At 39.4% G+C, this 24,492-nt stretch overlaps 2 protein-coding genes across 7 annotated transcripts in view; one reads left to right on the top strand and one right to left on the bottom strand.

The window, feature by feature from the left end:
* The window catches only part of FKBP9 (FKBP prolyl isomerase 9), a 39,001-nt gene extending 32,812 nt beyond the window's left edge, over window positions 1–6,189 (top strand). Inside the window, exons 9-10 of the mRNA XM_080818322.1 lie at window positions 860–1,023; window positions 3,627–6,189. Coding sequence (XP_080674448.1) covers window positions 860–1,023; window positions 3,627–3,803 — 341 coding nt within the window. The 3' untranslated portion in view covers window positions 3,804–6,189. The remainder of the gene's footprint in view (window positions 1–859; window positions 1,024–3,626) is intronic.
* A 4,777-nt stretch (window positions 6,190–10,966) lies between these two features.
* The window catches only part of NT5C3A (5'-nucleotidase, cytosolic IIIA), a 51,729-nt gene continuing 38,203 nt past the window's right edge, over window positions 10,967–24,492 (bottom strand). For 5 of the 6 annotated variants that reach the window (XM_080818323.1, XM_080818324.1, XM_080818327.1 and 2 more), the window contains 8 exons: window positions 19,096–19,194; window positions 17,937–18,006; window positions 17,033–17,079; window positions 16,289–16,374; window positions 14,747–14,836; window positions 13,008–13,170; window positions 12,250–12,450; window positions 10,967–11,733 (listed from right to left, as the gene is read on the bottom strand). In XM_080818323.1, coding sequence (XP_080674449.1) covers window positions 11,632–11,733; window positions 12,250–12,450; window positions 13,008–13,170; window positions 14,747–14,836; window positions 16,289–16,374; window positions 17,033–17,079; window positions 17,937–18,006; window positions 19,096–19,194 — 858 coding nt within the window. In that variant the 3' untranslated portion in view covers window positions 10,967–11,631. Of the gene's footprint in view, window positions 11,734–12,249; window positions 12,451–13,007; window positions 13,171–14,746; window positions 14,837–16,288; window positions 16,375–17,032; window positions 17,080–17,936; window positions 18,007–19,095; window positions 19,195–23,672; window positions 23,810–24,492 lie in introns of those variants that run through there. The other variant, XM_080818328.1, reaches the window with a different exon arrangement.

Here is a 24,492-nt window from a genome sequence, read left to right on the forward strand (position 1 = left end):
CATATTATATATGTACATATATATTCACATGCTTATGTAATTTCTTTTAGGGTCATAATGTATATACTGTTCACAAATTTATATTTATAGTCATATCTTAGATCAGGACTTTAAGGCATACTGTATTATTCTTAAAGTTCTGCTGTGGGATTTATTCAAAAGTTCTATAATTGTAGTCTCTACTAATGGCTTTCAAACTTTTTTCACCAAGACCTACAGTAAGAAATACATTTCATGGGGGCTCAGTCGGTTAAGCATATGACTCCTGATTTCTGCTTGGTTCATGATCTCATGAGTTGTAGGATCAAGCCCCAGTCTGGGCTCTGCACTCAGTGGGGAGTCTGCTTGAGAGTCTCTTCCTCCTCTTCTGCCCCTCCCCCTATGTGTGCACGCATGCACCCTTTCTGTCTTCCTCTAAAAGAAATAAGTAAAAACTTCTTAAAGAATAAGAAATACATTTTATTTATATCACATTATATCACATTTATATCACACATAAACATGCACTTTGTACATATACATTTAGTTTTATATATGTAAAATTGAAACTCAAGTTTCATAAAACCATACCTGTCCTTTCTAGGATAATAGCTAGTATCATGATAATACCTTATATATTTCATTCTTTAATTTAAAAAAAATGCTGATCACCATCCTGTAAATGGATTTCATGACCCGCTAATGGTCACTACCTACAGTTTGGAAAAAACTTCTTGCTAGTGTTGAACTTTCTTGCTCTCGCAAGAAATGCTTGCAGTCCCTGAGGCAGCTGGAACCCTGGGTGGGGGAGGGAGGTTGAGCTGGGCGTGCCTGCTGTCTGGTGGTGCTAACACTGTCTCCTCCCCTGTTGGTGTGGCAGATGGAGAAGTGCCCGGCAGCGCTGTCTTGGTGTTTGACATTGAGCTGCTGGAGCTCGTGGCCGGTCTGCCTGAGGGGTACATGTTCATATGGAACGGCGAGGTGTCACCCAACCTCTTTGAAGAAATCGACAAGGATGGTAATGGAGAAGTCCTCCTTGAAGAGGTAACTGACCTTTGAAGGAAAGCGGGACTAAAGGAGCCCAGGGAGACTTATCGGGGCAGGGTATCCATTCCGAATGTGAAGCCTTTTCAGGGTGAGGAGGACACCTGTCCTTATTTCTTGTGATGATGGTAACCTGCACACACTCATGTGCCAAGCACTTCTAACACACGCTCTAAGTTGAAGCTCACAGTTCCTCTGAAGAAACTGAGCCCCTGAGAGGTATGGGGATTGATTGCAGGGCTCACAGTTCAGTTCTCAGTTCCTGGGTGCTCACTGTATACTGCGTTATGCTAAGACTTTTTCACATATATTATCTTGCCTGGCCCTTGTGGCAGCCATGTAATCATCATCCCCATTTCAGAAGAAGCAGCTGTGCACAGAGAAGGTAAATGACTTGCCAAGGGTCACATAGCTACGCAGCAGTTTGAGCCAGGATTCATATTCCCGTCTTGATCATCTAGGTGCTGGGTCGTTTCTTCTGTAGCAAATGCCCCTTTGTAGAGCTGGGCAGTAGAGGGGTCTGTCCTGTCACACCTTGCTGAATTCCACTACTCTGCCCATTCTGTAACTGCTTATTCGAGGACAGGGCTCCAGTCTTCTCCACTTTCTCTCTGACATCAGTCACATGTTCCCGGCTACTGTGTGGTTCACATTAGCACGAAAACATGCTCTTTTTTCCCTTCTCTTGCTACATCTTTCCGTTTCTTTTATTTCTTTGTTCCCTTCACAGCAAAAATGTCAAAACTCTTTTAAACCCACTCCTGTCAGACATTTTTCCCTCCATGTCACTGAACCTGGTCTTGGTAAGGTGACTGCTGCCTGTCATGTTGCTGCAACCAGTGGTCACTTTTCATTCTCGTCATACTTGGACAAAGCTAACTGCTTTGCAGGATGCCTTCTTTCCTGGGCTTCCAGGCCATACTTTCTTGGTGTTGTTTCTCCCTCATGGTTAAGTCCTTCTCATTAGTTTTCCCCCTGATCTCTTCATCTTGGAGTGCCCCAGCCTGAGTCCTAAGCTTGTTCTCTTCTCCACCTTAACGTCACTTCCTGAGTGATCTCAACCAGTGCCATGGCTTTGCCATCCAAAGCCCCATGACTTCCAAATTTATAGCTCCGGTTCGGTCTTCTCTCTTTATTTCAGACTCCTACATCTAACTACCCACCTGACATTTTCACTTTCTGAACCCCTGCTACCTCCCTCCCATGGACTTGCTTCACCCAAAGCCAACCTCATCTCCTCCAGTGGCAACTCTGTCCTTCCACTTGCTCAGGCAAGAGTACTCAGTAATCTTGGACTCCTCTCTTTCTCACACAGGCTCTACTAAATCCAGCAGGAAATCATTCTAGCTTTATCTTGAAAATTTATCCAGAGCCTGACCACTTCTCACCATCTCCACTCTATAACACCGTGGTCCAGTGCCTGCTGTCTCTGGTTTGGACCTCTATGAAAGTCTTCATGCTTTCACCCCTACCCCTCACAGCAGCCAGAGCGATCCTTCTAAAACTTAAATTGGATCATGGCTTGCTTTGTCTCAGAACCCTACAGAAGCCCCCTTTTCCAAAGGCCTCACAGTGGCCTGTAAAGGCCCACAAAGGTTCTCCATGACCTGCTCACTGTAACTTCCTCTCCAGCTGCTTCTCTCCACCACCACCAGACATGCACCCACCTTGGGCCTTTGCACCAGCTGCCTGTCATCTCAGAAGACACTTCCCTGGATAACTGTTTGGCTGGTTCCCTCCCTTTCTTCAAGCCTTTGCACAGGTCTCCCTTTTTCACTAGGGTTTTACCCTGACTGCTGGATCAGGACCTCAGTCTCCTCCCCTACCTGTACTCTTGATCTTTCTTGCTTGGCTCTACTCTTCAGTTTTCTAGAGTATTTCACTTTCTAACCTAACATGAGATTACTTATTTTTTTTTAAAGATTTATTTATTTAACACAGAGAGGGAGAGAGTGAGAGAGGGAACACAAGCAGGGGTAGTGGGAGAGGGAGAAGCAGGCTTCCTACTGAGCAGGAAGCCCTATGTGGGACTCGATCCCAGGACGCTGGGATCATGACCTGAGCCGAAGGCAGATGCCTAATGACTGAGCCACCCAGGTGCCCTGATTTACTTATTTCTTAAATGTTCCTTTTTAATTGTGTCTTTCCTACTAGGATATGCTAGAATTACAAGGGGAGGATTTTTTTTAAGTTTATGTTTCTCTAGGATCTTGGATGGTGCTCAGCACACAGTAGATAATGTTTTTATTGTATGGATGAACGCAGGCAGTAGTGTTCTCAGAGGCTAGGGTGGGTAGGGGATTGGCCTTTGGTGGAAAACTAAGTGTTGATTAGGGAAGACAGGATAGCTCCAATCGCTGCTGTGTGTTGGCTGCCTGGAACCTAGGGGCTCCTGGAGTCATTAATCAGGGGTTTTTAACCTGCATCTGGAGGGAAAAAAACAAACAAACAAACAGGTTGTGTAGCTCGTAAAATTGTGTCCATTTTGTGAACTCAGACTCCAATTCTAGCCCCATTGCTCTTGGGATGCTCTGTTCAGTTTCTTTTCAGGCCCAGGCTTGGCTGCCGTATCTCATGATTTGTCCTGTTCCCTCTCTCTCCAGTTCTCAGAGTACATTCATGCCCAGGTGGCATCTGGCAAAGGGAAACTCGCTCCTGGTTTTGATGCTGAGATGATCGTGAAGAATATGTTCACCAACCAGGACCGGAATGGAGATGGGAAGGTCATGGCAGAAGAATTTAAACTCAAAGACCAGGAGGCCAAACATGATGAACTCTAAACCTGACTCGGGCCACTTGTGTGACACCAAGCCCCCTGTCGTGGCAGAACGTGAAGTGAGGCGTGAGGGTCTCTCAGAAGGGGAATTGTCCATAAGCAGTAGATGGTCACACAGTACTTGGGGCATGTCAGGAATGGGTCAATGCACACGGTGAGAATTTTAGGCCACATGCCAGTGATACGAAACAAAGTTGATGTGAGGTGCCTCAGCAGAGGCTGTGTAGAATATTGAAACGGCTGCCCTGTCAGCCATTGTTTTGTGAGCCTTCCGGGTAGTTTTCTTACTGAAGGAAAATAGTGTCATACAGAAGTTACAGTCATCTTGGTGGGAACAGAAGAGAAAGTGTCCAGGTATCCACATGAAGAGGATTCACATTTTTTTTCTTTAACTAGCTGGTGTTTTGTTCTCCAGATGAGCAGAAAGATGAAGGCCATGTCCCAGCTGTGTTCCCCGAAAGCCTGTACAGGTTCTGGTAGTGCCCGGGTTCCACTTCCTGCTACACACACACACACACACACACACACATAACTTGTACACATGTGCTTTTGTAGTTAATCAGGCCCTACCTGTTGTGGTCTTCCAATTGGCTGGGTTAACTTGGAAGTTAAGAAGAAAATCAGTGGACCAAACAAAAGGCATCCTGGACCACGAATAGAGAACTGATTCTGCGTTTGCCATGCAAGATTATCTGCTTCACCCTTTATTACCCCCATTGCTCTGTCCTCCCTGAATCTTTCCATCAGATAGATATGCACAGGGCTGGTGGCCAAGCCATGCTCCAGAGTTTCTCACAGTGACCAAGATGGAAATGTCACCCCAAGAGATAAACAAGTTGACCTATTTCCACTCATTCGTGTCCTGGAGAGGGAGGTGCCCAAAAGCCCAGGGACTTCTCTCTGTGTAGGGAAACAAGGACACGGTTACCTGCCAGCCTGTGCCCATGTTATGCAGTAACCACCGAGCTGCCTTATGTCCTCTGTTCCCAAGTGGTGGCGGCATCCACCCTGAAGTAACCAATGATTTTCCTTTTGAAACTGCTTTATTTTACTAATTTAAACTGTTTTGTACTGATGTAGCCCTGAGATAGTTCATGAAAATGCTGTGCACTCATTCAATGGAATAAATGTTGGAAAACTCGTTTCGTATACAAAAAAGTTGAATTATAGTATCAGGTTTTGTGGAGTTTTACTTGGAGGCTGAGAGGATTCCATGAGAATACACCTCGATTATCCGTTGACAATCCCCTTGATAAATACTCGAGGACTGCCTCTGCATTGGAAGGAGTGTGAGGTAGAGTATATGGGGGTGTGTCAGTCAGCATCCTGGTAGGAAACACACCCTCACATGGGATTTCTGAAGAGAAGCTGCATAGAGAACTCTACAGGAGTGGGGACAGGGCTCGGAGACCTAGTAAGGATGTCAAGGTAACATGACAGTGGTTGGGGAGCACCAATAGGAGGCTGTTCTACCCCCCAGGCCTGAAAGGTGAAAGGGAGCCACAGCCATGCCCAGAACTGTAGCTGGTACTACAGCAGAAGCGGGCAGAGACACCCCCTTTTCTGTCCTGTTCCTGGTTCCCACTAGCTGAACCCAATCCAAAGCCAAAGGAAGAGGAGGCTAGGGGCTGGTAGTCTCAGAGGTCAGCTTTTTGGGGGCACAGAGAAAGGTGGAGAATGACTACAGGGGTTGGAGTGGGAGCAAATGGGCAAATGATTGGCACATATAGAGAAAAATATATGTTTTTAAAAGCAGATGTTACTGTTGACTCTGCAGAAGCAACTTCGCGGACTCTTTGCTTTTGGAAGGCAGATGAGCTGCATGCCAAGGCCTCCCCGGCTGCTGCTGTCGTGGTAACTTACGTTCCTCGACCTGTCTTCTAGAGAGCACACAGTCACTCCAGATTTTGTTTAACAGAATTCCTTCAGTGTACTAGATAGGCTAATAATCTTGCTGAATTGCCCTTTGGAATGCATTTAACCTGTAACACCTCACGATCCGTACGCATCTTCATGAAGATAAAAACCTGGTGTTTATTCTCTGCTTCCGATTTTTAGTTGGTTCTGATTGAATTTCTTCACTGACTGTTTTCTTTGGTGGTGGAGAGAGGTTGGCTGAATAAAAGACATGTTTCTCTGGGGAAATTAAGGTCTGTGGGCCTCAGAGCTTCAAGAATAGAGGGAACCCTTAGCTTGTTTTTGTTTTTAAACTGTCTGCCCAGTGGCTGAGCTGGAACCTTGGTCTTCTCTGGCCTTCAGACTCAGATTGAAATGCTGGCTCTTCTTGGGTCTCCAGCCTGCCGCGTGTTCTGTTTTTTTTTTTTTTTTCTTCTTCCCAAGCCTTGTGGAGGTATAATGAACAAATAAAATTGTAAGATATTTAAAGTGTATGTTACGAGTTGATACACGTATATCCTTCACTTGGAAAGGATCTCTCCTCGACCTAGCACCTCACTGTGTGTGTGTGTGTGTGTGTCTGTGACCATTTAAGTTTTACTCTCTTAGCAAATTTTAAAAACTACACAGTATAGGTCACCATGTTACATATTAAATCCTCAGAACTTATTTATCTTACAGCTGAAAGTTTGTACCCTTTTACCAATTTCTATTTCTCCCATCCCCCAGTAACCACTTTTGTACTCTGTTTCTGTGACTTCAGCTTAATTTTTTTTAAATGCTACATATAAATAATAATGTATAATATATATCATTCTAAACCCTTGGCTTGTTGGGGGCTCCCTGGGCACTTTCATTCTTCCCTGTTGCTAAGGAGGGCATTCAGTTATCTGTGAGTGTGTCAGGGGCTTTAGTCTCTGGGAGGACCAGCTGCTCAGATGGCCTCACTTTATAATGCTGCTGCAACACGCGTGTAAATTTGTGTCATGATTATGGGTTACAGCTACGCCAGCATGACTGAGTACTCATTAGGGAGCCAGATACAGGGTAGAGATGCCACAGAGCACTTTTCTTAATCATATTTTACACTGAGTTTCTGGGTTGCTGCTTGAGGCAGCTTGGATCTCTTGATAGAACAGCTGTTCACAGGCTCTAGATTGGGACCACCTAACTTATGACTTATGCAGATTTTGAACTTCGGGCCCTAAACATGAAGTAGGTCATTGATGTCCAGCAGGAAATTAGAGTATCTCTGTGAACATGACATCTTATTAGCATTCATGTGACCTGTGTGCTTGAAACACCACTAGGCTGCCTTGCAAGCATCAGCAATCTGAATTATTTTGTTAAAACCTACAGAGTTTTGATCTCTGATTACTTAGGAATTTATAATACCTTTCAAAATTATTACTTAAAAGACAGAACACATTTCATTTTGGCAGGAGAGCTGACCTGACTGCAACTCTATGTAAGTGCTGATACACTGCACTTCAGCATCTTAGGTGTCTAGGAATAAGGCTGCTCTCTTTTTTGTATGTTATGTACATATGCATGTATTTATTTTAGAGAGAGAGAGAGCATGAGTGGGAGAGAGAATCTCAGGCAGACTCTGGGCCCAGCGCAGAGCCCGACGTGGAGCTTAATCTCATGACCCTGAGATCATAACCTGAGCCAAAACCAAGAGTTAGACACTTAACCAACTGAGCCACCCAGGTGCCCCAAGTTTGCTTTCTTTGAAGACATTTTCCCTTGGCTTTCTTGGGGGATCTGCATCTTTTTATAAACTAAGAATAGTGCTTCCAATTATTTATTGCTAGATGCAGATATAAAACTTTCATGCTTATTAAAACAGTGTTTGATTCTGTGTGGTCTTAGTCCTTAATGTTGAACAAGGGATTCCTTCCAGCTTACACTGGCCATATTTGGATCTCATGTAAACACAGATATTTAATGCATGGTTCCAGCCAAAATTTCTCCTTTGGGTTCTAATCTATTTGGCATCTTCCTTTGTATACCCCACAGGCACCTCAAACTTTGCATGTCCAAAAGAGAACGTATGTCCCCACAACCTTCCCAACACCTTCCACCCAAGGCTGTTCTTTTCTTCTCCTGTCCCCACTTGATTAAACCAGACATCTTCGAGACCATTCCTCCTCTCTCACTCCACACATTTAATCCAAAAGCAGGTCTTGTCATTTCTAAACTTAAACTACTGAAAATGATCCACTTCTGAGTCCTACTGTAATTTCTAGTGCTGACTTCTGTAGCAGCTCCCTAACTGATTCGCTGGGGTAGATCTGCCCCACCAGTCCATTTTGCATGATCATGGCACTCCTTTGCAGGGACAGTAAAACCAAATGCATGATTTACAAAGCCCTGTGTGATCTGACACCCTCACCTGCCATTCATGATTCCTTTCTTCCCTTTGCTCATAATACTGTTACACCAGTTCACAGTTCTTTGAACACCTTAAATTTTCTTACTTGGGACCTTGTTACCTCTCCCTGGACTATTTCTCCCTCAATTCCTCACATGGCTGGCTCCTTATCCTTCAGGTTTTGGCTGAAATAGTATCTCCTCAGAGCTTTCTCTAGCTACCTTCTCTAAAATATTTGTGTTGGCTTTTGTGTTGGTCTTTTCATAGTATCTTATTTCTGACTCATCTGCTAGGATGCAGGCTACACAAGGGCAGGAAGCATGTGGGATGTGTTAATTACTGTTTCTCCAGGACCTAGCCCACAGCAAGGACGTCAGTATTTGTTGAACAAGTGACTGTTTACTTACTCAGTCCTCACCTCAAGTTCATACCCAACTTTAGAGATGAGGAAACCAAGGAGAGAATCCTTGGAGAGAATCCTAGAGAGAATCTAAGACTCAGATCCAGGTTTGACTGACTTGAATGCCTGTGCCCCTTACACCTTGGGCACATTTTATCTTATCTACTAAAGTTGTACTGAAATACCAGAGTAAAAACACGGCAGGACTGGTCAACCTTGGACAAGTTTCAGGTTATTCACGTTTAGTTATTCAAGATCCCATGTATCTTTTCCTTCCTAATGCTCCATGGGGTACACTAAAGAGAAAACCTTGAACCTAAAGTCTGGTTAAAAAAAACTTTAATGGGGTGCCTGGGTTCCTCAGTTGCTTAAGCGTCTGCCTTCAGCTCAGGTCATGATTCCAGGGTCCTGGGATCGAGTCCCACATCGGGTTCCCTGCTCAGCAGGGAGCCTGCTTCTCCCTCTGCCTGCCGTTCCCCCTGCTTGTGCACTCTCTCTCTCTCTGACAAATAAATAAGATCTTTTTTTTTTTTTTTAAATAAGATCTTTTTTAAAAAACCCAAACCTTTAATAATCTACTTAATCAACTCTGGTGTCTATTAAACACACCATGGAATGCAGAGTTCTTGCAAAATCACTCTGGAACAAACTAGTATCTCTGACAGTTGTTTTGTTTTCCAGTTTCATCAAAACTGTTCATCTCAGCACCCAAAACTGCTTTACCTCTTGAAGTAAAATTCAAATTGAAAGAAAAAAACCCCACGAAACCCCAAAAAACCCCTAACAGCTAATGCTAGACCCGTTAGAGAACATGGTAGTTACTACACACTGCCAGTGTTCACTAGGGAGATGAAAGAGCTTTCTGTCCCCTCCATCCATCCAGACTGCTTATGCCTTCATGGATGGGTAAGAGCTAACCGTATTGAATACTAGTGCTAAGCTATTCTAAATGCAAATATAAAAATTAAAAGCACACATTGGTGTTGATGATGAGTACATGTCACCCTCACAGTGCTATATCTAGAGGATGTATCATTACCTCCACTTTATGGATACGCAAGCTGGAACACAGGCTAACGGGTCCTGGTCACACAGCTACTCAGTGGTAGAAAGAGGATTCAAATCTGGACAGTCTGACTCTATAGCCAATTTCCTAATGGCTATATTAAACTACTCTGAAAGCTGAACTTGGAAACCAATTATTTTAAATATCGGTAGAAACAGGCAGTGAGAGGTGATAGGGTTACAGGCACATAGGAAAAGAGGCAGGGGCCTTGGTTTGATAATCCAGTTAGGGTGTGGGTGGAAGGGGCGAGAGAGGCTGCATGCCCTCTAGGCCCTCATTTTATAGGAAGGTGCCTGACCTATAGCCTTAGTACAGAGCTGAGTCATGACTAGAATGGAGGTCATAACTTCAGTATTCTTCACATTTACTCCATGCATCACGCTTCTTTATAGAAGAAATTATAATTTTTATAATTGTACAATTTTTATAATTACAGTTATTGTAAGCTCCTTTGGAAAACAGTCAATATGGCCAACTCTAGGGGTTCCTGGGTGGCTCAGTGGGTTAAAGCCTCTGCCTTCAGCTTAGGTCATGATCCCAGGGTCCTGGGATCGAGCCCTGCATCGGGCTCTCTGCTTGGCAGGGAGCCTGCTTCCACCATTCTCTCTCTCTCTGCCCGCCTCTCTGCCTACTTGTGATCTCCGTCTGTCAAATAAATAAATAAATAAATCTTAACAAAAAAAAATGTGGCCAACTCTAATAGCAATAGGGGATAAAAAGCTACCATTAGCTCAGAAATTCCCAACTAATGCAGGGAGTAGGCTACTTTTGGCCACTACAAACTTTGTTTCATTGTTTATTATAAAAAAGACGAGTAGTGGTAGAGGATAGGATGGGCTGCCCCAGGGAAAAGGTTTTCACTGCAAGACCTTGCCTACCTGCCACATCAAACTAGACTAGAGACTGCCGACCACACTGGATGTCCAGAACCAGCTGGAACATGCTCTGTATCACAGCTCAGATGCTTTATGGAGTTAGTGGTTTGTAGACTCTGGAGTAAAAATGGTTAGAATCAGGGTCACATTTATCACAATGGCAAGTCTAAACCTTGTGGAAACCAATTATTGGGCAGTAGAAATTTGGAATGGGAAGTCAGACTACAGAGAGGAATTTAGCAGTACTCAGTTTTAGTTAACAGGAGACCCAGCTACACTTTGTTTCCTGCCTGTGGTTATTTCTGAAACTCTTAGACTTACAACAAAGTACCCTCTTTTACTGATACTTTCAATGAGTGGAAATTGTTTTCCTAGTCCCCAGTATTTTCTCTAAGGCTGATGAAATTTCCTCTGCAACTATCTTTTTATCCTTAAACTTATAATGTGTAAGTTTAAAAATATTCAATTTAGATAGACACTATGACAATGACAGTAGGATTTCTCTCTCCCTCTTTCCCTCTCTCTCACACACACACAGGAAAAACACGGTAGGTGCTTAATAGATATTTGTTGAATAAATGAATAATTGTCTTGACAGTATAATTTAAAAAGGCTTTTCACTTCATGTGTATTATCAGTGCTTCAATATAGAACATTCCGTAATGATTAGTGGCATGTGGATAGCAAGGTTTTTTCAAACACTGAGTGCCAATATTTCCTGGTAATACTGACTTTCACAAAACAGAATAGCCAAACAACACAGTTTCAGGAGACAGTGATATCATCAGCATAACTCACCCCAATTACAAAAATGGCAACACTTAAAATCACGTACATTATTTCACCATTTCATAAAACTTCTTTTTAAACTTATACAAACTTTCCCAGAGTAAAAAGTTTCCTCAAAAACCTCATGATAACATTACACTAAAAAATTCACTCTGGAAATGCAGTGAGTTATTTTTCAAATTTTGGCTTTATGATTTTCTTTTTCAATCTGTTAAAAAATGGAGTTGAGGAGTGTGTTGAGAGAGGTGGGGAAAGAGGAGCTTCCAGTTGATGGATTCACTATGTCCAAAAATACCTCAGTAATGGAGAGAAAAAAACTTCAAGAGCAAGAACGCATTATAAATAGAAGTCTTTCCGCAAGATGAACAGGTGAGCAGTTCTCGCGTCAATTGCACCCACACGAGTGAGGTCTTCTTGAAGAATGCTTGTTTACAGAATCTTCTGTAAGATAGAGTTGGCTACATCCAGTGATTCGTCTTTTACTAGAACGATGTCATAAGAGTCCATGTACTTTTCTAAAAGCTCATCCACCTAATCAACAACAGAAAAATTAAATGGATATGCAGAATGAAGAAGCAAATGGTTTCAGTATGAATCTCATTGTTAGGTTCAATCTTTTGGGCAAAATGTAGCAAATTAAATCTACTTTCATAAAACCTGTGAAATAAAAAAATTCTTTCAAACTGTGAAGGCTTAGGGACATAGAAATTATCCCACATGGTGGCTTTATACCCAAAGTCATTTCTCTCTAGTCCAGTGGTTCTCAACTGGGGAGACCGTCCAAGGAACACTTGGCAACAAGGGGGACATTTCTGACTCTCAAGACTAGGGAGTGCTACAGGTTTTTAGTGAGAAGGGGCCAGCGAAGCCACCCCAATACCGACGGCACACATGTGCATCCCAACCCCCTTAACCACACCAAAGTAAACGGATTAAGAACAATCAAAATGTCTCTAACTACTTTCTCACACATGTTTAGTAACAACTGCCCATTAAGTTCCACTTATTTTTCTACAAGAAAATTAAACGACACATCTACATACTTACTCTATCATTTAGATACCCAATTTTTAGGATGTGTTCAACGTTGGCTACTCCATCTGCCATTCTTATGTCCCCTTGGGAGTCTCCCAGCAGAATGATGTTGCTATTGTCTTTTAGTCGATTGAAATATTCTGTGTTCTTCAAGGCACCATCATGTTTGTTAAATACATGAATTAGTTCACCTTTAAATCCTTTCAGCACTCCCTATAAAAATATAAATCTTATGAAACAACAGGTTTCAAACTGCAAATTCTATTTCTTCTATTTTCACATTCACGTTGGCAAGAAGGGCTCTGAGAAGTTGATGACTTTCTAGAGACTACTTTAAATATCACACACAATGAACTGAAAATCCAATTTTTACTTTTCATTTGTTTCCTAACCGGAGATCCCATTTTCTATATATCACACAATGTACTGTTTTGATTAGAAGACTTTGTTCAAATAATGACAGTTCTAATTCCTTCTTTTTTCCCACCTATGGATATTGAGTCTTTAAAGTTGCTACATTAAATCACATTAAAAGAACTTTCCCTAATTTTAATATTAGTCTGCAGCTTAGGAAACAAAAGTTTAAGAAAGGTATATTATTTTAAAAACATGGATAGGTATATAACACTGGGAGATGATGAGTCCTATAGTAGGCTTTTTGAGTGACCTAATTTAATGAATATACATTAAATAAAAAACAACTGCATTTATATGATTAAAATATATTCAGATTTTAAAAGTAATTATTTAGAATGATTTCCTATACTTACATTGTCATCAAAATCCATGAAGTTGGACACTACTGTGATGTTCGGGTGATAAACCCCAGCTTGATGGATTACCTCCTCTAGTATATCACCAATACCAGCCGAAAATATGAACACAGGGATACCGTATTCCTGGAGCTTATCAAAGAAATTCTCATACCCTTCCCTGCAAGATGGAAGTAGGAAGTGATTGTTAAAGAGTAAGATATATCTCCTTTTCACCTAGAAATGAAAAAAGCAAAACCCTTCTACCTAATTCCATGGCTCATTTATATTCCCTTTTCAGAATTCTGCCCAAGAGCACGGTTATTGATGTCTATGACAACACTGGTACAAGTTTTTCAAACAACAGTTAACTCTTTGCCTTCCTTTTAATAAATTCTAATAGTACAAATTAGATGTTTTTAGGCTCTAATTAAATATGGATATAAGCTTACAGTTCACAATCTACACCCTTTAACAGCAAATAGTTAACCACATCTTGAAAAAACCTCAGCCTGGAAAACCCATTTAGGGTTTTAGGGTGAGCTGGAGCACCTCCTGCTGGCCATCCTGCTCAACTACTTCCTCTTAGAAAACTGAGGGGGTGGGGAGAGCGGAGGGGCATTCTTTATAGCTGGCATCTCTCCTACCTATGGTGTAACAGTTGTCGGTCGTGTTCTTATCTTATTAATCTAAGTTTCTTGCCTTCTTGCTCTTCCTGGGCCACAGGTTAAGCTGTCTACAAAGGAATGAAATACTCACTAGCTGTCCTCACACTCTTTCTGACATTTAATGTTTTCCTCCTTAGAGGCAAACCACCTTAAAATGTAGCATCATCAAAAAAAAAGAAAGAAAGAAAGAAAAAAAAAGAAATGGCATCATCATATTTACCTAATGAGGTGAAAATTGTTAGAAGTGGTAAACCGTATTGAAAGAAGCTTCTTAAAAAAATTTTATCTTATCATTCATGTACCACGAATATTTTTATTATTTCCTAAATCATAGTCACCTTTCCTAGAGATAGTTTTCAAGGAAGTTTGAGAATTCAGAAAGTAGATTCATGTAACTTTATAAACTTTGAGCAAAAAATTTTTTTCAACTTGATTTATAAACATTCCTTTTATATTTCATGTCTTTTCAGAAGTATTCTCTTAAAAAATTTCAAAACGGTCCTGGTTTCATAAATTTCTAAGTCAGTCTTGAATTTTTAAGAAAGTATTATTTATTTAAGTAATCTCTACACCCAGTGTGGAGCTTGAACTAATGACCCTGAGATCAAGAGTCACATGCTCTACCGACTAAACCAGCCAGGCACCTCTACTCTTAAAATTTTTAATGTGAAGAATCTCGGGATGTGTGGGTGACTCAATCAGTTGAGCATATGATTCTAGATCTCAGCTCAGGTGTTGATCTCAGAATCATGAGTTCAAGCCCTGAGTTGGGCTCCACGCTGGGTGTGGAGCCTATGGAAGGAAGGAAGGAAAGAAAGGAGAAAAGAAAGAAGGAAGGAGGGAAAGAAAGGAAGGAAGCAAGCAAGCAAGAAAGAACAAACTTAAATCTCATAAGGCTGTTATTCCCTATACCAAGATCTAATATGTCTTTCTAAATTCCTTACCTCACCCTATTCTGTGATAGACGCTGTATTAGGGCTACGTTTTTATATGCAATATAGTTAACAGATTATTTTAATAAAAGCACACACCTAAATACATTTATAAGTCTGTAGACAATTAACAGCAAAAAACACCCAAGAAACTTACTTGAGCATAACATCAGATTCTGCCACAATTTCTTTAAGTTTAGCTTTTGGTAAAGCTTGTTCAACAAGCAAACCATGTGATTTAGTATACCTGCAGTTTATAATCAAAGAAAAAGAGAATATCAATTAAAGCAAATTAAAACTATCATCTTCATTAAAAAGCATTCTTCAGCGATAGATAATGCAGTATTTCATTCATCATCATTTGGAATTAAATTTTAGAAATTTAAACTCGTCATTAATGAATGTATATCTTAATGTCTCAAAATGTAATAGAACATGTTCTTACTGCATTTCCCAGTTCTCCCCAAAGTCTCTTAGTTTAAATGTGTTAGTAAGATGATGAAAGGATACTATGTATAAACCTTTCCTTAATCTATAGATATCCAACCTCAGGAGACATAATTATTTGTCTGATTACAGGAAGAATCAGAGAAAAGCCATTTGTTTCACCTGTGTGTAGTCTAAATTGTCGTGAAATACCTTAGTGCTACTGAGTGCAAAAGAGAAAATCCTTGTTATGATGCTTTATATCAAAGCACCTGTAATCACTGCATCTCAGTCACAGACCTTTAGAACCTCTCTACCTGATACGCAGAAGCCCTGTGACCCTCCACTCTGGGTCAGCTCTCATCATTAAGTTAGTGAGCTCGTTCTGCCAGGGAAGCTTATATTATTGCTAGAAAATTCCAATTACTAGACAGTACTTTCTTTCATCATGCTGAAATCAGTCTTCTTAAAACTTCCAAATCTGATTCCAGCTTTGCTTCCACAGGTATGTGGCCCAAGTTCAACTTTTCAACATTTCATAGCATACACATTAATTAAGTGTGCAAGGTATTCAGGTTAGGTCATAGGATAATGAAGATAAACATCGCTCCTGGTCTGTTAAGATTCTAAAACCATAGTTGTTGCTTCTCAAATCACAGCTTTCTCTACTCCATGAAATCTTCCCCAAATGGGATGGCTCCAGTTCCTGTGATTTTCTTCGTGGCCTCTTCTGACACACTCTACGCTTGTCAACTTTCTCTTAATAACATCATTCTCTCTGGACTCAACACAATGCTTTCAGTGTGGTCTGCTTGGAAGGCGGCATTTCCGTTAAAGCAACCAGCACCAGGGGTCCATTTCTCAGCAACTACGTCAACCTGCTGGTTCCAGCTCAGTTCAGAGTCAATTTAAATCACAATTCTTTTTCTATATACATTCAGCCACATTTTATCTATATATTTTTAAAAATGCCTGTTTTTTAATTTAAGTGCAGGATTAATTAATTTAATTTAATTAATTTAATTTAAGTGCAGGATTCTAAATTTATCCTCACTGACCTTCATCTTAAAAAGAAAAGAAAACAAAACAAAAATTCTAGACTCTTAGAGTGATTAGAAAGTTATAGTTCATTTTGTTATATTTAATCACTGCTCTAACTCGATGGGTAATTTATGAATCTATTACATATGGTACAGAGGGAAAATAAGCCATTAGTTGTAACTGCAATGTCATTTTATATTTTTAACCCACTTTTTGCCTGATACACACTTACCATTCTACCATATAGGGGTACTTCTCTTCTACGGTAAGAACAGGATCAATTTCAATAGCATAATATTTTTCCTTTAGTTGCAGTAACTAGAAATAAATGAGTAATTTAATCATGAGGATGACAGAATTGTCATTAAGCTGCTGAGTTTTACAGAAAGCAAAACGATATAAACAAATGATTTCCATAAATTGCTGTTAAAGATGAGATCATGAGTACCTGGCTAATGCATATATCAACTGAAGAGATCTTTGTTGATCTAGTTTATATGTAGCAAAGTACTTTCAGGTCAGCAATTCAATGAAACCGACTAATAATCAAATTATTACTACAAAAAACCCTTTCATTCTCGCATGAAAGTATTAAATTTGATTCATCTTTGGAGTCCTATGTTGTTAACACAAACACAGACAGATAGCTGAGGCAATTTCCTGGTCAACTGAAAGGAGAAAAACCTACACAAAACCGAAGTACTTTTGTTTTAATGTACACTAACATAAGAACACCAGAATATTCTGATAATCTTAAGTTTTTTATGTAAATTTTGTTTTTGTTAAAAAGTTAATTTTTTCATTAAAATAATGTTGAGAGTGTATAACCCACACAATAAAACTAACATTTACTCAGTCTTTACTATGTGCTAGGTATGGTTAGAAGCGCTTATACCTATTGTTTATGTGAATGAACCTGAAGAAATTCTCCGGCAAAAAGAAGTCTGAGTAACTCTGGATTACCATTAGTGCTTACCTTTTTTCGACATTCATCTGTAATCAGCTTACTGTTGTCAATGACATCTGCAGAGTGAAAGCAAACTAGCATTAAAAGAAATATTCTGATTGATAGTACCACTACTTTAAATAACTTACTTTTCTTTTAAGTTTAAATGCCAAGTCCACTAGTGTGGTCATTATAACTTTTGGCCTTAGTGCTATAATACACATGGCATTGCTAGAGAACTTAATGATTTTAAAATCTAAACTCTGGATCTAAAGCTTTTTTCCTGTATCTGGGAATACTTCTTTAGAGATTCTCCAAAGAACTACTGAGCCAAAGGGTATGATTTCTAGTGGTTTTAACATAAATTATCAAAAGGAATTCTCAAATTCCACATGTACCTCCAGTAGATGAGAGCCCTTATATCACTCCTTCTTTGTTAGGTTGAAGAGTATTATTTTTAAAACTCACTACCTAGTCTGGAGAACGAAAAAGGTATATTATCCTAGCAACACATCTTAACTGGATATTTATTTAATCATTCTTTTACTTAATTTATCAACAACAAAAAATTCAGTAACATTTTTAGAAAACCAGAGTGGTTGATAAATGCTATTTCTTTAGGTTATCCAAAGTTTAAAACCCATGTAAATGTTTCTTGAATAAATAATGAGCAGACCACATTTGGAGAAAATTTTCAGAAGTCTTCATTTCTCTTGCAACCAAAATCACACTTGAAAATAGCCATTTATATAACATGGGGAAAAAACAAATCCTTGAAATGAAATTTAAAAAAAGGGCAGGTCTTCTCACTTTCAATGTCCAAAAAGAAGAAGAAGAAAAACAAACCCCAGTCAATCTCATAGATCATATAGGTAAGAAAGGATCTTAAAATAAGAATTACTTTCATGAATTTGCTTATGAATGCCATACTTACAATGACACGTTGGGCATCTTTTCCCTTCATAGGAAAATCTACTCAGTGTCATATCAAAGTCCGTAATTATCTGTAAAGAAAGGGGGAAAGGCATTATGGAACATACAGCCACTGAGGGCAGACATGTACTGTACTGCACCCTTCCTAGAGGTATGGGACTGTTCTCAGTCCCTGACCTGCTCCCCACCCCACGGGTTATTCTCTCTGCAGTCTATTTTCTAATGCAGCTCGCTACTGGGAACAGCAGCCCTCTCTCCTCCAACTGCAAACTCCTGTACTGATTAACCAGATTTTATTTCATGACAATGTTGGGGCACTTAAGGTATAACTTTGTAGTTAAGTCCTGGGAATCACCTTAGTTATGCAGCAATACCTTAAGTGCCCCAGCATTGTCACCAAATCAGATCTTATTAATTGATTTAAAAATTTATAGTTGCGGATGAATGGTCTACTGTTCTTGATAGAGATAAAATGTTGCACAATCTCAACCCACCTGGTCAATGTACACAAAAATGCAGGGGAGGCAGTTAAACCATATGAAGCTCCCCATTACAAAGAAGGGCATTCTGTCATATACTACATGGATGAACCTTGCAGGGATATTATGCCAAGGGAAATAAGCCACTAGAAATGGACAATGCATGATTCCACTTATGCGAGGTATTTAGTCAAATTCATAGAAGCAGAAAATAGAGTGGTGGTTGTCAGTGGCTGGGGAGTGGGAGGAGAAGGAAATGTGGGTTGCTCTTCTATGGGTATAGAGTTTTAGTCATGCAGGATAAAGAAATTCTAGAAATCTGCTGCATAACAATTCACGTACAGTTAACAACACTGTACTGTACACTTAAACATTTATTAAAAGAACAGATTTCATAGTATGTGTTTTTTACCATAATAAAAAACTTATCTCTAATGGGGGGCTTGAAATTACGACCCTGAGATCAAGACCTAGGGTGAGATCAAGAGTTGGGTGCTCACCTGACAGAGCCACCCAGACGTCCCTAATTTGAATATTATTCTTAAAACGGTTTAATACTTATGCACTGCATTAGTTAGCTTAGAACTCAGTATTACGCAGACTTGAGCAAAACAGGAGATGAGTCCGCCTTAACATTAAAAATAAAGTCTTAATAATAAAGACTTCCTGATAATTATTCACCTGAAGTTTGCCAGCTCCTCCCTTAATAAGACCACAGATAATTTCTTCTACTCTTGCAGGGTTCTTGATTCGAACTGAACTTTTCTGAAATTCAGGCATCTAAAAAATAAAAGGAAGTTAATTAACTATTTTTAATTCCTCTTTTCCCGGTTCTTTCGATACCAAGCAGAAGCTTATATTATTTTAAGATGTAAAACTGTTAAGGCCTTATTTCTAAAAAAGGCAAATCATGGGGCGCCTGGGTGGCTCAGTGGGTTAAAGCCTCTGCCTTCAGCTTAGGTCATGATCCTGGGTCCTGGAATCGATCCCCGCATCGGGCTCTGCTCAGCAGGAAGCCTCCTTCCCTTCCTCTCTCTGCCTGCCTCTCTGTCTACTTGTAATCTCTGTCTGTCAAATAAATAAATAAAATCTTAAAAGAAATAAAAATGGCAAATCATCATATCAAATTACCATTTATACACATAAAATTTTTTGAAGCACAGTTTCTATCTCAAAGATTAAGACAAAATTATATTGTAATAGATTATCAGAAAGTGTAATTCTTCCAATTATAAAAGTCATGCATGGTTGCCACAGAAATAACAGAAAACATAGAAAAAAGAAAATAAACATGGCTTAGAATTCTACTACCTGAGGTAACATTACCTGAAGTAAACATTTAAATTTATTTTCCATTATTTTCATTTCTATGATTATAAATATGCCTGTATATGCATAATTTATCTCATTCTCATATATTTTTCATCTTTTTAAAATTAATTATTATTTCATATACTGTTATAACAATCTTTTATGGATTATTCATTAATCAAATAAAACCCTAGAGTGGAATGGAGAATATCTGAACTTAGTGATAAAGAGTTTTCTTATTAGATCTTTCTCCTTAAGGGGCGCCTGGGTGGCTCAGTTGGTCAGGCACCCGACTCTTGATTTCACGTCAGGTCTTGATCTCAGGTTGTGAGTTCAAGCCCTGCATTGGGCTCCACACAGGGCATCGAATCCCACAAGTGTACCTTTGCATAGGTAATTAAAATATATTTTAAGTATATTTAACTTGAAAAGGTGCTTCAAGATCTTTGTTTCTTTATTGTACTATATATAATACAAATTACCCCAAATAATTTCATTTTTCTTGGCATAAATTTTATAACAGTCTTATTTCAATTTAAGACAACTACTAAGAAGTATGAGACCACCAGCATGAGACTCTTGATCTCTGGGTCGTGAGTTCAAGACCCATGTTGGTCATGGAGCCTACTGAAAAACAAACAGAACACTTGGGTTTAGGCAGCTACTAGGCTGGTTTATTCAGGATTTAGTGTTGCTCAATAATTTAATGTTAAATACTGTTTCTTTCTTCTACCCTATCATAGAGAGAATGAAACTGATGAGAGTAAAATGCTCACCGTGTTCTTAGAGCATGTGTACAAGAAGACTGCACGGGAAGGAGATTGGAGGGTATGTAATAGTTCCACAGTATAAAAAGACAGGAGGAGAACCTCAGATCAAGCTTCTATACTGGTTTGTACCCAGTAACCTTTATTTACTTTATATGCTATTATTCTGGGTATGTTATCACCAACATTAACACATTTCATGTGTATCACAGAAATGATTATGAAAAATTCCCTAGACCTATAGCTCTGCTCCAAGAGCATGTGACCAGTTGAGTCTCTCTGGTCCTATGCTGTCTCTGCATAATAGACAAAATTAGAAAATCGGAAAAGGCTAAAATGTTTTCCTAAGACTGAAAGATACATATGGAAGTGTATGGGAAAGAGAAATGCTCACATTAAAATTTTCTCCACGAATGAAAGATGCTACAATACACTTAATTTTAAAAAGCCATATTTAAATAGCACAGGATAACCTGCCATGCAACTAACTTTCATACAGTGATTCTTTTTTTTTTTTTCATACAGTGATTCTTTTAACTTAACTGGACTTTAGAGGTGTCAACAGAATAATGGTTACCTAAATATTTAGTTTACAATGATGTTTCAATAGATGAGAAAAGTAAATAGGCAATTATTCCTAAATTCCTTTTCTTCATTCATTAATCCATCAATTCACTTAAATATTTACCTGTGTTTTACTTTGTGTCAGATGCTACCTGCAAGAGATATGATGATTAGCAGTACTTACACTGTTTTCCTGTTGAGTTTTAGAAACCGTTGCTGTTTTGGAGTATCACTTCTGTAGCTCCCTTACAAATACTTAACTAGCAAGTCCATCTCCTAACAACTAAATTCTGGTCTTACCTCTGCCTTAACAGGCAGATGCATAGTAATCAGCATATGTTTGACTTAATAACTAACCCAATACTGAAAGCAAATGTATATCACTAACTATATTTTCACCAAGAAAATTAAACATTTTATTTCAGTGTGTCCATACTGACAAAGATGTCCTGCCTCATGCAAATGACATCATACAATACATTCAAGTAAAAAAAAAAAACAAAAACAAAAAACCAACACCTGTATTTAAATAGGATAGGATAGGGATGCCTGGGTGGCTCAGTGGGTTAAAGCCTCTGCCTTCAGCTCAGGTCATGATCTCAGGGTCCTGGGATTGAGTCCCACATCGGGCTCTCTGCTCAGCAAGGAGCCTGCTTCCCCTATCTCTCTCTCTGCTTGCCTCTCTGCCTACTTGGGATCTCTGTCTGTCAAATTAAAAAAAAAAAATCTAAATAGGATAGGATAAACTCTTTCAGATAATGAATAGAAAAATAGTACCAAAGCCACTTCAAAGTAGGTTGGTTTCTGCTAAATTAACAACTATTAGATTGGATTATAGTATCACTAGGTCCTGAAAGACAACCAGAGGCTGGAGGATTGATATCCCTGCTTCTGTACAACAGCCCTTCATTTTCAGATAAATAAGCATTGAATACCCAAATAGCACCAGGGTGAAATCACACTGACGAGAACAGAGGAAGAGCAGCAGAGGATACAATAGGAAAGAGGACCCAGGTGTAAGAAATTTAAAAATGATAACCATATCTGCTTTGGAGTATATGGAAATATACTGTCCCCCCTTCCACAATACACAGACAATTCACCAAAGCATATTATAAATATTTCTCAGGAAACTGAGATATTGGGCATTTTACTCAAATATTTTACAACGCAACCTAAGAAATATATTTTTTCAATACTACATGAAATATGTCAAAGAATGTCATAATATCACAATATTAAGAAGTATACTGTAAGAATACAAATTCATCATACATCACACACTTTCGTTACCTCCTCAAATCCCTTCTTTGGTAATTCTTCTTGGACAAAACCACACCTGTTTGGGAGCACTTAAAATAACGATGCTTCAAGTCTGAAGGGCAAGTTATTTTGAACTGTCTGAAAACTTTTCACCTTGATTATGATGTAATTTTATGGTAAAAAAATAAGGGGCTAAAAATGTCTGCCACTTGCAAACAAAAGAAAACAAATTCATTTTATAAGGCATAATGTAAAATGCTGAAGGAGCAAAGTTTTCCTGACAAGAATCAGGGCATTTTGGTTGACTGGGGCCAAATCTGACTTAATGCTAATTTAGATGACTAACAAAAACCTAAAATACATGTATTCTGGCTGTAAAATGCATTTGTACAGATGAAATGAACTCCTAATCATTAGTTTCCTTCCATAATCAAAAAGCAATGATTTCTGAAGAAGTTCATTTCAAAGTTATACAGTTTTATTCACAACTCTACAGCAATATTTGATTATTTGATATTATCTTGCAGATACATTGTGATAAGATATAACAGAGTACCTGCCTGGCATAGTCACAAAATTGTCCTAATGACGTTTTACCTGTATTTCTCTGAAAATGGCCCCCACAAAAATTAGTTTACACGACTTAAGGATCTTTGTCTGAAGTTTTCAGGGGAAATATTTTTTTGTTTTGTTTTCCAATGTTCGTATTTGGTAGAAGCAAAAGACTTCATTACTGCATTGGTACAGAGGAGTGGGCATTACAACTTTATAAAAAGTATAGATCTTGGGGTACCTGGGTAGCTCAGTGGGTTAAAGCCTCTGCCTTCAGCTGAGGTCATGATCCCAGGGTCCTGGGATGGAGCCCCGCATTGGGATCAAGCCCCACATTGGGCTCTCTGCTCAGCGGGGAGCCTGCTTCCCCCACTCTCTCTGCCTGCCTCTCTGCCTACTTGTGATCTCTCTCTCTGTGTCAAATACATAAATAAAAATCTTAAAAAAAAAAGTATAGATCCAAAGCCCCCTATTCACACTGGTATAGCCACTCACATACATGGACGATTTATTTGGAAGACCATACATTACTAAAGTGTAGCGATAGTCAATTTCCCCTGTCTATCACATTTTTGGCCCATTTCCACATTAAGGGAGTGTAGGCCAAATTCATGCATTCAGCATATAGTCATTAAGTGTAAGGTAGCTCAGTAAAAGATACAAAAGTTTTAGTAAGATAAACATCTTAAACTCAAGGCACATGTTCTCTAACATGGATTGTAATACAGGAGCCCAAATAAGTAAAACATAGCTCAGACATCCAGATAAAATATAAGAGGAACATAAGAGACTTGTGATTACCTCTGCTGGGGCCAAAAGAGGAAAAGCCAACTGAGCTAGGCTCTCAAAGAGTAGCAGGATTTATTTATGCTGAGATCATGAGCCAAAGTGCAGGGTCTAATGTAGGAAAAAGATAAACAGCTCTGTCTGGAACGTTACTGTATGTGGTGGAGAGAGAGAGAGAGAGAGGAAGAGAGAGTTGTGTGTGTAAAGTATGGGAAGAGATGTGGACCCAGATCATGAGAAGTTAAGAACAACATCTTAAGGAGCTGCCAACTCCTTACCTATTTAAGGAGATACAACTTAAAAGATGTATCAATATTTTTAGAAAAGCAAACCCCAAGGTAAAAATTACCCAACGTAATGCAATGATAGTTAAAAACAAACAAACAAACACACACACACACACACACACACACGCGCGCACGCGCGCACACACACCCACACCATTTTTTGGCTGGTTTTCCTTCTCAGTCTTTGTGGGTTGACTACAGTGCTACTTACTTCCAAAGAAGACACGCTAGAGAGTTCTGGGACCCAGGGAACAACAATTTATATGGTAGGACATTCCTACGTCACTTGTCTTCATTTTGGTTAAAAAAAATTAACTCAAGCCAAAAAAGTTTAGATTGACTGAATTTTGCATATCAGAGACAAATTGCAATGCTAATCATGCAATGGAAGCAAAGGTCATGCCGATGTATTAGGCTGAACCAAATGAAACTGCCAATGTTGGACTATTCAACATACAAAAGCACAGCAATTTCATATGTTCTATCCTAACAGCAATAACACTACACGACAGCAGCTTAATCAGCACTTTGAGGCAGGCTTCACCTCC

The sequence above is a fragment of the Martes martes genome (genome assembly GCF_963455335.1).
Source record: "Martes martes genome assembly, chromosome: 11".
NCBI classification, from domain to species: Eukaryota; Metazoa; Chordata; class Mammalia; order Carnivora; family Mustelidae; genus Martes; species Martes martes.